This window comes from Ananas comosus, linkage group 3 (assembly GCF_001540865.1).
Source record: "Ananas comosus cultivar F153 linkage group 3, ASM154086v1, whole genome shotgun sequence".
NCBI lineage: Eukaryota > Viridiplantae > Streptophyta > Magnoliopsida > Poales > Bromeliaceae > Ananas > Ananas comosus.
In genome coordinates this window covers 12,943,799-12,961,271 of record NC_033623.1, presented here as the reverse complement: position 1 = coordinate 12,961,271, position 17,473 = coordinate 12,943,799, and the positions used below count along the sequence as shown (strand labels likewise).

General features: G+C 36.3%; 1 protein-coding gene across 1 annotated transcript; it reads left to right on the top strand.

The window, feature by feature from the left end:
- On the top strand, positions 3,888-14,932 carry LOC109707837. The gene is made up of 2 exons (XM_020229363.1): positions 3,888-4,093; positions 14,368-14,932. The coding sequence occupies exons 1-2, from the start codon at positions 3,888-3,890 to the stop codon at positions 14,930-14,932; spliced, it is 771 nt and encodes a 256-aa protein (XP_020084952.1).

Sequence of the window (17,473 nt, the reverse complement as noted above, 5' to 3'; positions counted from 1 at the left end):
GCCCCTGACCTATCCTAGTATATATTAAAAAAAAAAAAATTAACGGGCGCAGTCGAAGTGTGATGTGCTACGTGTCACGCCGTCGTACTCTTATTTCCTAGTCAGAAGCTACATCCCACCGTCCATTTCTATTTACCACGCCCCGTTCCCATCACCGTCACACTTGTCGTCATCCCCCGTCCCTTCCAATCCCCTCGCTCTTTCCTCCACCCAATCGCCACTAAGTACTAATCCTCGTTTACTATTTTATTTGTTCCTGGGGATAATTTTTCACCTCGTTCCCGCTCTATTCCAGATAAGGTTATCCTAGCCGTAGGATCACGTATCCCTGCGCCAAGATTCGCGAATAGGGAGATGTGCGGTATTATTCACCCTTTCTACGGACCGCACAAATCGCTCTCCTGCTGACACGAACCCGTATGCGACCTGACACGGGCATTTACGAGCCCGCTCCACCCCACAATTCCCACATCGAGTTACAACACAGCCATTGTGGGCCCACCGCCGCACCCCTTGGGTTAGAAATTGTTGACTGCACGTGATGCGTCCGTACATTTCACAAACAATAATAAAATTATTTCTAATTAGTTATTAGTTATACTCAACTATTATATCATTAATTAGTTTTGTTGATACGAATTAGACCAACTAACAGATATAATTATGCAGTAAATTTTGAAAAAAAAATATTGGTATGGATAATATTTATTTAAGTATGATGTTCTTATTTGGCATGCTGACTTGTACAGTGTGGATGTTGTTAATTAACTCATGCTTATGATTCAAATGCGCAATTTGTACATGTTTGCTAACAATTAATTAACTGTATACAAGGACAACATTTGCTTCGTCCAATCACAAAAATCAGCTTTTGCATCAACAAAATATTTTTTATTTGATTTTTTTTAAAAAAAAAAACTTGGAGTTTGAGGTTTATAATTAAGTTACATTTGTAAATCCTTTTAATTAATACCGTACAACACGTTCAATAAATTAAACCTTTTATTAAAATTTTACTGATGCGGTGCACCATGCACCGTGTGCATGCATGCAACAAATTCTCCACATAGTGGCCCCACCTTCGTGTCACGGCACAAATCAAAGATCCTTTGATTAGCCCTTGTAGCATCTTCCTTAGATTTTGCCCGTTACAAACTTATACTTAAATTCGGGAACTAGTACTCTCTCCCCGGGCTAAAAGAGTGCACATTCCTTTGCAACCAGAGATGTATATCTATATAAATGTATATTATTTTCCCCTTCTCTTTCCTTCGCATATAATCTCTCCATTTTAGCAAAATTTCCTGCGCAAAATGACTCCACTTTAGAATTCCCACATGACCTAGAGAGAGAGAGAGAGAGAAAGAGAGAGAGAGAGAGAGAGAGAGAGCGCAAATGGGGTAAGGTTAGGAATGCATTGGGGAATTATAATTCGAAACAAATGGTTGCTAATAAAAGGAAAGTGATAGTTGGGGTGGATGGGGGTGGTCGCTTCCAAAAAGCACCATGTAATTTGTGAGGGGTGAGGAGGGCCAGTTACTTGTCCTTTCTCTTTAGAGGAATCCACATCTCACAGGCCTCTGGGAACGTCATTTCCCTTAACTTCACCCATCCCTTTCCTTGCCATGGACCACCCTATACATGCATATGACCTCCCCCTAGCTATATATAACCTTCTCTTCCCACCCAAGCAACAACAACCTAGCTCCTCATATTACAATATTAATAGAGGAAAAGAGCACTTAAGCCAATAGTTTAGTACGAGGAATCGTGCATGTGAATATAAAATGNTATATATATATATATATATATATGTGTGTGTGTGTGTGTGTGTGTGTGTGTGTAACAAAGTGTAAATAGATTTGTTTGCTCTCTCAATACTTTCATTCCTGGCCCAGCGCTGCGCTTTCTGGCTGCCCAGTTGAGGCCGCCGATTTGAGAGGCGGGGCGGCCCTCGTTCTAGCAGGAATGGCGGTGGAAGGGGTGACCGAGATCAGCGGCGTGTCTCATATCGATAGAGGCTATGAAAATTTCGAAGCCAAGCTTCTTTCTCTGGGAGCAAATATAGAGAGAAAGGTAGAGCACCAGCAGCAGCTCATGACAGGAATTGCTTGATTTTGCACCAATCACTTACTTGTGATGGCCCCAAGTCTCTTTGACCTTCATCCTGTGCTCTTTTTCTTCTTTTTCTTTTATTCTGTTTTTTTTGGGGGGGTGAATATGACCCGAGCCAAGCAAATAAGTATTATTCTTTTCATATTGGTTTAGTGGTTTCTTTTACCGTAGAATTTCGTATCTCAGGTGCTATGTTGTTGTATTTAAGCATAGAAAAACATTTATTCGTGTACCCTCGTGTGTTTCAGCGTAGAAAAAAAAAAAAAAAAAAAAAAAAAAAAAAAAAAAGGGGGGGGGAACATATTATTACTCTATTGGTCTTGCTCGGCAAGTTAAATTAAGTAGGTTTCTTATGTTGTTTTGACGCCTCTTCTGTATGAGAAATTGAGAATAATGGATTGGCTTTCTTCTGTGCCTTATGTTTGATTTTGTCAGGTTACAATGTAAGAAAATTATGCATGGGTGCGGTTTCAAATTTAATTTTCTTTGTTTTTTATGAATTTTCTCAGGTCTTTCCTCCTCTTCAATTAGAATAACCAAATGTGACATATGCTAAGTAATTATCTTCTGTCTCTATTTCCGTAATGTTATTACATTTTGTTCATGGCATTACAAATGTTATACTCGGATTATTAAAATTATTAGGATGGAGCTTTAAAAATGAAATTAAAGTCTCTCTAAAGCGTATTAACATAGTGTTATCTTTAGGGGACGAGGCTCAAGTCCAACTCAAGTTCTTCACCTACTACAACAAAAACGGTGTATAGTAACACTTTTAAATGTCGGTACAGATCAAAAAAAGTGTTGCTGGCTAAATTACCGACACTTTTAAAAAGTGTTGCTATATGTGGAGTCGTTAGGTATATAGTAACAGTTTAAGAGTGCCGGTATAATCTAAAAAAAAGTGCTGCTAATTTACCAACACTTATTTAAGCATTTAGCAACCGCCGGAACTCTATCTCGTTGGCTACGGTGGCTGAGGAGAAGGAGAGCAAAGGGCTCTTCGTCTAGAGTTTCAGTGGATTGAGTGAGGGGAGAAGGAGAGATGGTGATCGATTTTTTTTTTCTTTTCTATTTGTAATCGAACCGAATGGGCTGGGTGAGGTGGGTTGAGTAGAGTAACTTTTAATTTTTGGTTGGATTGGGCTTTATATTTAGGCCTTAGTAGATTTTTTAAAAAGTTTTGATATAAATTGAACACTTACATAAAAGTGTCCCAAACATGTGTCTCTATAACCTAATTCTGTTGTAGTGACCGTATATATTTATTCGCACAGAATTGATTAGAGCAATGTCGTTAGTTATATACTTGTAGCTTAACCTTTCTCCCCCTCTATCTCTCTATCTATTTTTTGATGTTTTGTTTTCTTATTTTTTTAAGGTCTTGGTTGCCTTACCTATGTTGCCAAGTTCATATCACTTTATGAATGAAGTGAATAGTTTGCTATCTTTTTCTCAAAAAAAAAAAAATGTGTTGAAGAAATTAAAGACAATGAAAATTATAAGAAACTAAGAACATAAAAATATTCAGAGACAGATGGTGTGGCCTAGGGTTGTAAACAGCGAGCTGGAGCCAGCTCAAGCTCGGCTCGTCGTCTTCAAGGTCGGCTTGTGTTCGGCTCGAGTTCGTGACGGGCTCGAAAACCCTGGCTCGTGATCGGCTCGAAACTTAATCGAGCCGGCTCGTGTTCGGCTCGTTAGCTCGAGCTCGTAGGTACACCCTCGGCAGCGATTCTTCGCTCCTCGACATCCTCCCAGCCGCCGAGCTCGCCATGGCCGAGGACGTACGCGACCTTGTCGACCTCGCGCGGCGCCAGTGCTGGCGCTCGACCTCGGCCCCCGACCCCGCTAAGGACACGCACCGCTCCGAGGTCCTGAAGCTGATCCGTGAGATCAAGATGGAGATCGTCCCCGACCGCGCGTGCTTCACCGCGATCTTCGAGCCTGAGATACAGAAAGAGGGAGCCGGCCGTGCGCGGTGCTTGTGCGAGCCTGAGAGAGAGAAAGAGAGAGAGTTGGGTGTGTCATGTGTGTGTGGCTGTGTCACCTGTGCGTGCGGCTGTATGTGGGGCAGTGTGAAAAAGATGGCAAAAATACTAATTAGGGTTGGGACTTAAAAAAAAAATAATATTGGTACTTATTTATGGATCTGTGGGCCATGAATGAAAATAAAAACTTCTATATATAAATGGGCCTATCGGCCTTTTTTATAAATAAACTAAATTTTTTAAAAAAAATGGACTAAAAATTTAAAATTAATAATCTGTATTATATATATATATATATATTTATAATACAAATATAATTACATATATAATATATAATATATAAAATTATATTAATATAAAATAAATATAATCGAGCTGTTATCGAGCAGAACATGAGCGAGCTGACCCTAGCTCGTGTTCGGCTCGTTTATTAAACGAGCTGAAAAATCTAGCCCGTGTTCGGCTCGTTTACTAAACGAGCGAGCCGATCTTGAGCTCATTTCGAGCCGAACACGAGCGAGCTGACCCTAGCTCGTGTTCGGCTCGTTTACTAAACGAGCGAGCCGATCTTGAGCTCATTTCGAGCCGAACACGAGCTAGCTCGCGAACAGCGAGCTGGATTGCCACCTCTAGTGTGGCCACATAAAAATATTCACCTCTTTGATATCACCATGGTGACACGTTCCTAAAGTTGTACTTCCAGACATTTATTCCTATGCTGATATCAAAGAGGTGCCAGTTAGTGACTGTTTTCTACTTTGGGATGGAGTATCGGATTGTTGGCGCTAACCATTAATCCCAAAAGCTCGAGCTGTAAGAAATACGCAACAAATTCACTTAAAGCGTACAGATACAGCGCCTATGGGTCTCGATTGTGACTAGGCCCAACTGGCCTCACGCCACTTCGAACATGACTCGACCCATCCAGACTCACGCCATTTCGAACATGACTCGACCTAACATGGCCTCCCGCCACATGGTAGAATGCTGGCCCATTTAAGCCAACATGGAGGGAGGTAGAGAAAGATTTGGAGAGAAATGAGGAAAAACGCAAAGCACTGTAAACAGCATATTTCAGAGTTGAAGAACACCCTCTCTAACTTATGGGTTACAAATCAACCAGATATCATTCTCTGGAGATAGAATTCTGGAAATAAATTTACATTCAAATTAATGTATTCGTTCATTAGGATTGGAGGTGTCAAAAATACCGCAACGCCCGCTATCTGGAGACTAAATATTCTAACAAAAGTCAAAAATATTTTCTGGTTAGTATTAAAAAAGAGACCGTCTACTGTGGACAACCTTCTTAAAAGGGCCGGGATAGGCTAGTAACAATGGATGTGTCATGTGTGGCGCCGATCTAGAGAGTGTAGATCACTTGTTGGTGAGATATGTGGTTAGTAAGTTCCTTTTTGTTTCCATCATTGACGAGACCTACATCTGTCCCTCTAGTGCGGATGTCATTTCCGTCTGGGAAGAGCTACCGGGGAGGGGGTCGCCGTCTGACACTCTGAAGTCTCAAATACTTGTGGCGGCCCTGTGGTGGACAATTTGGTGCGAAAAAAATAATGTTATTTTTTAAAACCTACCCACGAATGCTATCTCTACGGCTCATCGTATTAGAATACTGGCGAAGGAATGAGCCGATTTTTGTAGAGTTGGGTGAGGTTGTTTCTTTGTTAGACTCCATGCTCTTTTTAACTCTTTTTTTAGTTCCTCTTTCTTTTGTTTTATCGCTTCCTGAGGCTCTAGCTGCCTCACTCTATATAGTTAAATTCATTTAGCTAATGAATGAAGCAGGTAGCGTGTTATCTTTCTCTCTAAAAAAAAAAAATTTCCAAGGAGAAAGATATTAAAAATATGAGCATTAAAAAAAAAACCACATGATTTCTAATTACTTGTGTGCTATTTAGGCCTCGTTTGGTTGGGGGGGGATAAGCGGGGATAACGATAGTTATCCCCGCTATTCCGCTAAACGGGGTGAAATTTGGCCGGGATATTTTATTCCGGTCAAACCTTGCTATTTCCGGTTATCCCGGAATAGCAAGGGATTTGCTATTCCATCATTTTGGTGGAATAGCACTATTCCAATGCTTAACTTCAAACTTAATTAAAATTATAAATTGAATTAAAACTAAATTATATAAATATAATATGTTATATATTATAATACATTATTTTTATTATAAAATTATTAATTGTACTATATTAATACATATTATTTATATTTAAATATTATAATAAAATTTATAGTAAATTATATTTAAATATTATAATAAATTCTTTTTATTAAATTTAAGTTTAAGTAGAATTTTAAAAAAATTTATAAATTTATATAATAAATATTTTTATTAATTGTTCCCACCCTATTCTTATTTTAAAATTATAAATTAAAAAATTTAATTTTTAAAATTATATATTATAATACATTATTTTTATAAAATTATTAATTATAACTATAATAATTAATTTATATTTTAAATATTATAATAAAATTTATAGTAAATTGTATTTAAATATTATAATAAATTTCTTTTATTAAATTTAGTTTAAGTAAATTTTAAAAATTTAAAAATTTATATAATAAATATTTTTTATTAATTGTTCCCACCTTATTCTTATTTTAAAATTTTAAAATTTAAATTTTTAAATTTATAATTATAATCTCAAAATTAAAGTTTATAATTTTAAATTTTAAATTTTAAATTTAAATTATTATATTTTAAATTTGAAATTTAAAATTTGATATTTTATATTTTTCAAATTTAAATTTGATATTAAATTTAAAGTTTGAAATTTAAAATTTAAAATTTTGAATTTAAAATTAGAGATTTTAAATTTTAAATTTTGAAATTTCAAAGTTAAAATTTTAAATTTAAAGATATATATTTAAAAATTTTAAATTTTAAATTCAAATATATTAAGAGGATGATATGATTATTTTTTATTTATAAAACTCACTATCTTTTTTATTCCATCTTACCTAACCAAACGCTATTTTTTTTATTCTCAGGAATAATCCAATTTTCATCCAAACGCAAAATTGATCTAATCCCCGTTTATACCTCAATTTATACATATCCCTGAAATAGCCACTTTTTGCTTATCCTCGAATCAAACGATACCTTAGAGTACACTAACTAATATCACTGCTAATAACTATTCTGAAGATAATAAGTAGTTGAACCGGGCCATAAAATTCCATTCAAGAGATGATGCCCCATCGATCTGGAGTTTCAGGAGATGAGCATTGCACAAATAAAGTGCATGCTAGACTCATTTACTTTTGTCATACAGTTTCTTTTCCTTTTTCTTTTGCTTCCTTGGACCGGAGTCGTGCATGTAGCTAGCTCTGCGCAATTTAATTCGGTAACCCGGTCCAAGAGAAATCTCCAATAGTCGAACCGGAATGTCTTTTACACATCAATGGAGCTTAAATACGTGCTGATCAAGAAAGATAAATTGTAATTTCCTGCTTATAATTAATTGGAGAAACATATACTAGCTGTAGGTGTCATACATCTTATTTCTGTACAGCTGTAGTAGAGAAAAATGCTCACCGTGATTTGATCAGTAAAAGCATTCGAGGCAAGCGATGGGGCCGTGCTTTAAAAATCTCCTTTCGCTTTAAGGCTTTAGTTGGTCCATCATGGAGATAGGAAATTAGAATGCGGCAGTCGATCCGTCGCGAAGATAGGGACCTTCAACATAGACAGGAAAAAAGCCTTAACCAAGGGCCATACATTTCAATCACTAACAATCGCCGCATGTGCTCGTGGGATCACAACTGTCGCCTTCAAAGTGCTGCAACGCGTACTAATACCACACGGCCCCCATGCGACCAGTCGATAGAAATATAAGATGTTACATCCCTACTACAGAACAATGATATTTTGAAAGGTTCATCAGAAGTAGATGGCATCAAAACATTGTCGAAAATTTTACTACTATTTATCATGCATTTTTTTCGTCTTTTAATACGGAATATTATTTTGTGGCGTAAGCATTGTTAAAAAGATCTTAATTGTCACGATCTTTAGCAGAGAATCTTGAATGGGCTTTAATCTACATGAATTATAGGTACTATACATTGGATTTAGTCTGTAGTACTGCTTGATCTCTAGTGTGAATTAGTCAATCCTACATTGTGTTGTCTTTTTTGAGAAATTACATTAATGTGTTGTCACTTGCGAACTTGATCTCCGATCCTATCTTTCAACACTAAGAAAAGTTATAATGTAATTGTCGGAAAGCAACATCTTCAAGTGGTGTATTAATTCCTATATCTAATCTTAATTGGTACACTTCATGGCAGATTTCTATCATACTCATCTCTGATGTATACCTCTTTGGCTGGAATTAATATATGGCTAAATTACAGAAATCATTCTGTCAAAATCTGATTTTTCACTTTCCATTTATGTCATTTAAAAATCAACACTTTGCCCCATTGTAAAATAAAAAATGAAAAATGTTCACTTCACCCTTGCCGTTAGTGATCCATTAGGATTTCCTTATAAAATATTTGTTATGCCAAAAATACCCTACGACCTCTACTGTGCTTTGCCCTCATCCGCCTCGCCGCCTCGCCCTCCTTCACTACCTTGCCCTCGCCCACATCTCCGTCCGTACCCACAAATACCCTCTCGCACTCCTCCGCCGCCTCACCTTTACTCTCGTTGCCCTTACCCACCTTTCCATCCACGCCAACCTCAATTTCCTCTCTACTGTCGCCAAAATGGAGGGGCAGCGAAAGTGCAGGAGGAGAAGAAGAGCAGGTGGAGAAGAAAATAGAAAGGAATAGCGGCCGATCAAGGAGCGAACCGCGGCCGATCGAGGCGGCGGATGAGCAAGATGAAGGAGGAGATGAAAATTGTGAGGGGCAAAATGGTTATTTTGTCATCATATTTCACACCGTACCTCCCGTGAACATTTCTTATTTTACAAGAGGGCAAAGTGTAGGTTTTAAATGACAGGAGGGAAAAGTAAAAAATTAAATTTTGACAGAAAAATTTTATACAATTTAACCTTAATATATATCATATTAATTTTCAATATTAATTTAATGCAAGACATTGTGGGTTTGCACCTATGTATGTATAAGGTACTTTTCATAGTAACCGATCCAGAGATGCTTGGTCTACAATAAAACGTACTTGTAGTGTTACAACACAACCATTCACAAGTACCAACTTTTTCACGGACCAAAAATTAATGCTTAATTAATTGGACCATATTGAATAACATTGGCCCAGCTGAGTACGGATGATTTGGAATTTTTAGGAGGTGATTGGTTCCTCAAAAACAAAAGAAAAAACTTCAAATATCACTCATGTGATTTTACATTTTTTTTAGTTTAGTATGATATGATTTAAAATATATCAATTTAGTATCTCGTGGTTTCATATTTTTCTTTTTATTATTCACTCTACTAAATTTTTTTCATTAAATCAATAACAAAGTTAAAACTAAAAGATATTAAAGTTAATATTCGATAAACCTAAACCAATTTCATGTTTCAATAAATTAACCACATTAATTGTAATTAATACAATCACATGTTTCATAATGATAAACTCTTCAAGAGACAAAACTATCCCCAAGCCAATTTCATGTTTCAATAATTTTGTACTTAAACCTGGCAAAGCCTTGAATTGGCATGGAAATTAATTGTCTTCGTAACAGTTTACGGTTCAAATTGATTGAAATAATTAACTATATTAATTATACAGGCATTTGATTCTTGAAAGTTGTCTAGTTTTAACTTTAATAAATTTTGCTTGAAGACCCCTTTTTATTTGACAGCCAATTTGCAGTTCATTTGAAGTTTTTTTTTTTTTTTTTTTTTTTGTTGGGTTTTTTTTTTTTTCTTTCGAAGAGCTAGGTAGCATATATGCTACCCGCTTTATTTATTTTATTTAAAAATAAATTTAGCTGAAAATATGAATCAACTAGTATTCGAACTTAGGACTTCGAATACCAACTACCAAGTTCTTTGCCACTTGCGTTAATGAGGGACGGTCAGTTCATTTGAAGTTAGAAAAAAATTACATATAGTACATTCTGAGAAGGGCAATGCTTTATATACTTACAACAATAATAATAATAAAAAAAGTGTATTACAAACATGTAAGGCAGGTGTTTATAGTTCATTGATGGATGTTCACAAATCACGAATATAATAATGCAACCAACTAGTGCTAATAATTTGTAGGACTCAAACTACCGGCCCAAAATATTTAAGCTCAGTTATTAGTCCTAATACGTTCGTCACATATAAATCCCCATATTATCTGATTTGGGACTATTTGGGTGTCACATACTCTTTCCCATTTAAGATTTTGAAATTTTCATCAGTCCAATCACACACAAAGCCCAAGCTCAGCAAGCGGTCTGAGACTCACTTCACATTTTCGGATGATAAATCGGCTTTGTACCAGTTGTAACAATCTAAAACTAATAACTAAATTTAAGTATTTTAAGACGGTGGTTTGGATCAAACGAATTATTAATAGAAGTAGGCTGAGTTGTTACAATAAAAGTAAGCAAGAAATCCAACCATTCAAAACTAAGGCCTCAACATGCCAATCAATTACTTAAATAAGGAGAGCTTCATTCTCATGCTCTAGTAATCTCCTGAAGTTACAAGCATACATAATTTTAATATTAATAGATAGATTCAGCACCGACCATTCCTAGCTAGCGCAAGTGGCAAAAGGACTTGATGGTTGGTACCCGAAACTAAATTTCAAATTCTAATTGATTCACATTTCCAGCTAAGTTTATTTCTAAATGAAATAAACGAAGCGGCCGGTAGCATTCTATCTTTCTCTCTCAAAAGAAAAAAAAAAAAAAAAGTTCGATTCAGTGCCAAAAAACCTTTTGCAGTTACCATTTCTACTTTCAAATTACTTTCCCCTATCTTCCTCGTCATGACCCCTAATCCTGTTCGAAGGAGGTCACCGTTCCCTGCGTGTATGCACACTTTTACCGTTTTAAGCGTGCAAAGGGAACATCTAACAAATATAAGAAGGCATGCAATGATGAGAAGAGATACAGTGGAATACCACTGTTGGTGTGCTCAGCGGACTCAGGGTCTGTACTCACCATGTAGCTCTTGATGTGTTGTTTCTTAACAGAGTATGGGATTCCTATAGCTAGTACGTACGCACTGGCGGAGCCATGTGGGGACTGATCAGGGGGGCCATGCCCCCTCCCAACTTTTCATAATTTGCATAATAATTCTTTAAATTTTTAAAAAATATTTTTATTTAATTTTAAAAGTATGTTGAGTTTATTTTTAAAAAGTTCTTTGCTGCTCTCTCAATTCTGAGTTTATTTTTATTTTTTTATTTAGTATTTTAGATAATTTTTTTATTTAATTAAATTAAAGGTTATATTAAAGTAAATAGCTCTGTCAACTAATAGTTATCAATTGTCACAATTATATTTAGTAACAATTAAGAAATTAAATTATTTACTGAATTACTATTAGATTTAGTAAATTTTAATGTTATTTGAGTAAAATAATATAAATAAAATAATTAGAAGTTAAGTAAGTATAAATAAAAAAGGGTAATGCTTTTTTACACTAATTATTTAGTTAATATATTTTTCCATTAAAAATTTGACAAGGCAAATTTTGTCTATTTGCTAAAATTTGATTTATATGTATTTTGGCCTCCTTATAATCGAGTGCTAGTTTCGTCTCTATACGTACGCACACAGTGGCATGCATTCCTCTTTGAAACAAGCATAACACAATAGATGCATGGGAGGGCTTATAAATATATAAAAAAATAATGAGAATAATAACTAAGTTGATGGGCCATGCATGCATGTGGAGGGACGACAAATTGCCAATGAGACGTGCATATGTAGATCTCCTTCCCATCGAAGAATTTATGAGGACTTTTCCAGCTGAAGCATCCCTCCGTAGCATGATGCATGTGGCGCTCCCCATCATGTACATGGGGGCATGCAAAGGGGATCGATAATTAAGACTTCCCTAGTCAGAGATGGATGGTTAGTTTCGGCGAAGAGCTCTACCTCTCTCTCATGACACTCTCAGAAAATGAGTTAACTACAAGTGGTAAATAGTAAAGAGAAAATACGAAGTCTGCAATCAAAAAGGAGTTGTAATCTTTACAATACTCTCGTTCAAGTGTTTTAGAATTTGTAACTAACATCTTTTTTATCTTTTGTGTGTGTGTGTGTATATATATAATTAGGTTACTATACTATTAATAGCACCAAATCATACATTGATACTATTAGGTTTTCGGTCCTTAAATGAAAAAAATATACGGTTAGAATAATAATGATCTCATAGGATTGAGTGGGTAATTGATTGAATAGTATGATTTAACAGATAAAAATAATTAAAGAGCTGAATAAATATAACAGCATAAAATTTGATACTACTTAGTTGATAACATAGTAGCCGAACTATACGTACTATATTTTTCTCAAAAAAAAAAAAAAAAAACCGAAACTTTGACAAAATCGAATAGAAGGATTAGAATTTATGCAGCAAAAGAGTCCAATGTTGTGAAAGTTACAGAGTACCCAAGCCCACCTGTTGGCAACTTCACCACCTAATTAATTCTCGTGGGCTCCCTGGTAAGTTACTGTGCATGCACAGCACAGCGGATAAAAGTAGAAATTGAAGGGTGTCGCTACGCTGTCCAATTAAGTCCTGGTGCAGTTGCATGTACAGTGACTACACAGTGAGTCACAGAGTCAGTGATGAGCACATTTTTTCAAAAAAGAATATTTCGTTCAGAAATTCTTCTTTCTCGGGCCGTAAAAAGGCCGAATCTAAGAAGTCATATAAGGCCCATATCAAGAAAGTTTCAACGTATCTTACTATGGCCCAGTAGGCCTGGACCGGATCTGGTTAATCATACCGATCCGACCTTGTTTGGGCTTCACTTTATAATCACTTTCCTCGATAATAAAATTTTGTTTTTTTAAAATATTTTAAATGATTATCATTTAACTCTCTATTATAAGTTCATCATAGTTTAAAAATTTTCAAAATTTAATTAACTATTCGTGAATTTAAAAATGGAAAATATCGTGCTTGGAAAGTAAATTGTTATTTAACCTGCAATTCATGCATAAACACTTAAACTTCGGCCTACGATGGACCGAAGTCAATTATATTGTTTCAGATTAACTCGAGTTTCAACTGTAATTTTTTTATGGCGAACCAAACGACAAAAATAATCGTTTATGACGAAAACAACTTCCCTCCTCTCCACTTCCACCCCACTTCCATCCAAACAAACATATCCATAAGCTCTTGCATCAGATGTGATACTTCTATTAAATAAAAAACATATGCCAATCGTAGCTTTTTTCTAGCAACCCTAGCCTGCACGATTAAATGGAGATTTAACGACAAACAATAGCATTAAAAGAAGAAGAAGAAGAAGAAGAAGAAGAAGAAGAAGAAGAGAAGGAATGCATGAGTATGTTATTTTTCTCGTTTTGAGCCATTTGAGTTGATCAATTCAAAAACAGCACCTGAAGCATTCACCCGTGGATATTATGCAAACTGTTATGGTTCGTGCTTACAGGCGACGAGCACACACTCATTATTATCAGACGAAACTAGATTAGAATTCGAAATGGCAAAACCAATTCCTCTAAACCGTGGTGTATAATGAAGCAAATGTACTGACGCAACTGGTGCAGCAGCAGGAAGAAAAAAATTGTACAAAAATGCACAGTTGCAAGCATGCATCCTCCACCATCATTCCCACAAGCTGGAAGGGCCACAAACCACATTCATAAAGCAGAGCAAATTTATATCGACCAATCCATGGCCTCAACGCTTTTGTGCCTCCTCTCCCTCGGACTAATTGATTTCGCACAAAGAACCTAATCACGTGACTATGCACGTACCCCAAACAACACCCGCATAGACCCTTTTATTACTAAACTAAATATCCTCGAGCCCATCACTCATCATATTCTCTCCTCCTCACCAACACCAACTCAAATTGAATATATGATGGGAATCATGCTTTACTTAGAAGCCATTTCTCCTTTACATCCAACCCAAAACTAACCACTAGGATTTGATCTTGATACTAAACTAACTAACCAACGCCATCTTAATTTTATGGTACACATGAAACCAGTAGAAGTATCTCCTCACTGATTCCTGTATCCTGCTCCAAATGACTCTCCCTCGTATTAATTCTCATCACCTCCTCTTTTCAATCCTCATGATAATAACACCTTCAACAAGTTCACAGCAAGCACCCCAGGACCCTCTCCTCGTCGACCGGATAGTAGCGGACGCCGCGGTGCGATCGTACCGCACTAAACACCGCAAGACCGCCGTCACCTTCGGCTTCTCGCTCCCGCCGACCCTTTCCGGCGTTTCAGCAGAGGCAGCGCGGTACCGAGCCGGCAGTTTAAGGCGATATGGGGCGACGATCGGGGAGTTTTCCGTACCGCCGGGGATCGTCGCTCACCCGCACGTCAAGCGGCTACTCGTCGTGTCCCAAAACCTGGGCAATCTCTCTTCTTTGTACAGCAGCCATGCAAACGTAGCCGGGTTCGAGATCGTCTCTCCGGTGCTAGGCCTTCTATTCTACAACGCAGCGGTAGCTCCTCGCAATTCGTCAGCTAAAATTATTCGAATTCTGGTTGCCGAGAATCCCGTTAGAGTGAACTTCTCCGCGAACACAATGGCGAGAAGATCATTTTGCGCGGGGTTTGAATTGGACGGAAATGTTAGGATAACCGACCGAACAGCAAGCGGAGTTTGCGAAGACACGGGGGCAGGGGCATTTGCGGTTGTGTGTTGATTGGGGGTGGGGTGGGGGTGGGTGGAGAATTATAAGCGGGCGGGGTGGAAGTGTGGTGATGCGGCGTGGCGGGGGCGGGCGGAGCGGGCTTGAATCGGCTGCTGGTCGGGCACTGGCGAGTCGGCGAGAGAAAGCGAAATCGGATGGGCGATGTGGAGCGGAGGGACGTAATCGAGATAGGCGCTGCGGATATCGATGTCGAGGCACGTCAGGCGCCCCCCGCGCATGGGCGCGCACAGTGCGCCGGTGTGCGGCAGCACGACGGAGTACTCCGCGGTCGTAGAGCGTAAACGAGGAATGCACTGCATGCATAATGTTTTGGTCCATTGCTTTTAATTTTTGAAATTCCCTTTTTATTTGATAACGGATTAATTTTGTATTTTTGGAAAAAACAAAAAAAACAAGAAAGTACCTTAGAATAATCGAGGAAGGAGGAGGATTAATATATATGTTTTTTTGCGAGACTCTTTTTTTTTTTGGAATTTAGATTTGTAGTTTTAATGTAGAAATTTAAATAAGTAAAAATAACATTTCAGCTGCAGTGAGCATTTTAAATAACATTTTATCTTGCAGAAGCAAACAGAAACTTGATGCCTCCTTTTTTTTTTTTTTTTTTTTTTTTTTTTTTTTTTTTTTTTGAGAGATAGATAGCACGCTATCCGTTTCGTTTATTTCATTTAGAAATAAACTTAGCTGGAAATGTGAATCAAGTAGAATTCGAGTTTGGGTCTCGGTTACCAACCACCAAGCACTTTGCCACTTGTCTCCTTTGGTATTGTTACTCTGCCTTCTATTATTTTAAAATTAAATTTTTATATAAAATAATGCAAAAGCAGATGCTAAATTACTTATCTTTCTTACATCCATAAAGTATCTGTTTCTCTTGAAGTCTTTTTTATAAAGATATTTATAAATCACGCCTGCGTACAACAATGACAACCGATGACCAAGTTTAGGGCCTGTTTGGATGCACAGTAAAAAATTTTTACGTAATTCATAAACTGTGGTTTTGGTCCAAATAAAATAGGAAATCCTGTAACTTTAAAAAAATTTCACGGATTCAATTTTTAAACTGTTTAGATACGCATTGTGCAATTTCACGGAATTTCTCTAAATTTTAAAATTAAAAGTTAAATTTTCAAATTTCAAATTTTAAATTTTAATGAAATTTAAAATTTAAAATTTGATATTCAAAAATTAAAATTAAAATTATGAATTTATAAAATTTTGATTTTTAAAATTTGACATTTAAAATTTGAAATTATAAAATTTAATTTTTATATTTCAAATTTAAAATTCAAATTTTAAACGTGAAATTAAAAATTTGAATATAAATGAAATTGTAAAATTTAAATTTTAAAATTTAAAATCTATGTTGAAATTTAAAAGTTAGAACTTGATGCGTCTTTTCCCAAAGAATGGTGGAATTTTTTCTTTTGGTTAGAGTGGATTATATTTTTACTCCATTTTTTTAAATATAGTTTAACTATACTCCAAAGTTACGGTATTTTTTTTTCTCCCAAACGCAGAATAAATTTTCTACTGGTATAATATAAGTTTAACTATGCTACGTTTTACTTTCCTTTATCTGAAAGCACACAAATTCCAAAATATGAAGATGTTTACAAATCATAAAGACGTACACGTTCTACCTCAAAACAGGAATTGAATTAGGGTCACTATATTAAGAGAAGGGATATAAACACTATTCTCTAGTTACTCTGCTAGAGATAGTTCAGTGGCAAGCTCGCTTTGCGGACCATGACGGTAATCAGGCTGTCTAGTGTAAGCGCACGGCGAGAAGCTTCCCGATCTGCCGGAAACCAACGAAACGGCTGTCGTCAACCGCCACCTTTTTACATCCCGTGAACCACGACAGGCATTCCAAATCCATTTTGCCTGAACTCTTTAACTCCATAATAGAACCGCATGAAACAACAGCGAAACGATTCGAATTCATTTAGAGGAGAGAATAAGATTCAGGGAAGATACATTAAGTTGTCTCATATATAAATCTTTTGCTCACAAAAAAAAAAAAGGAAAAAAAAGTGTCACCCCTTATATTTCTCTTTTCATCATCATGATTCTTCTTCTGTTTCAGCTTTATCAGAGTTCGGTTGAAGCACCCAAAGAGCTACAAGCTTCAACGAACTAGGCCTACACATTCAATAATTCTATCAATTGTAAAATTTGAAATACATATAGCTTTCTTTCTATTTTTTTTCCCCTCCTTTTGTTTTGTTTTTTTTTTTTTTGAGAGAGAGATAGGTAGCACGCTATCCGTTTTGTTTATTTTATTTAGAAATAAACTTAGCTGAAAATGTAAATCAACTAGGATTCGAGCTTAGAACCTCGAATACCAACCACCAAATCCTTTGCCACTTGCTCTAGGGACAGTCGGTTCCTCTTTTTGTTATTTGCATTCTTCATGGCTAAAGGAACAGTGGGATGAAGGGGCTGCCAGTCATTTATGTATAATCTTATCGTCAGAAAATGCTGCAATTTATTTCAGAATGGTTGTTCTTCCCTATCACAAACAAA

Bases quoted from the DNA above. Each gene is read 5' to 3' on its own strand.
- LOC109707837 (XM_020229363.1), top strand. From the start codon at position 3,888: ATGGCCGAGGACGTACGCGACCTTGTCGACCTCGCGCGGCGCCAGTGC. The intron at 4,094-14,367 runs GTGCTTGTGCGA...ACCTTCAACAAG, and splicing joins GAGGGAGCCGGCCGTGCGCG to TTCACAGCAAGCACCCCAGG.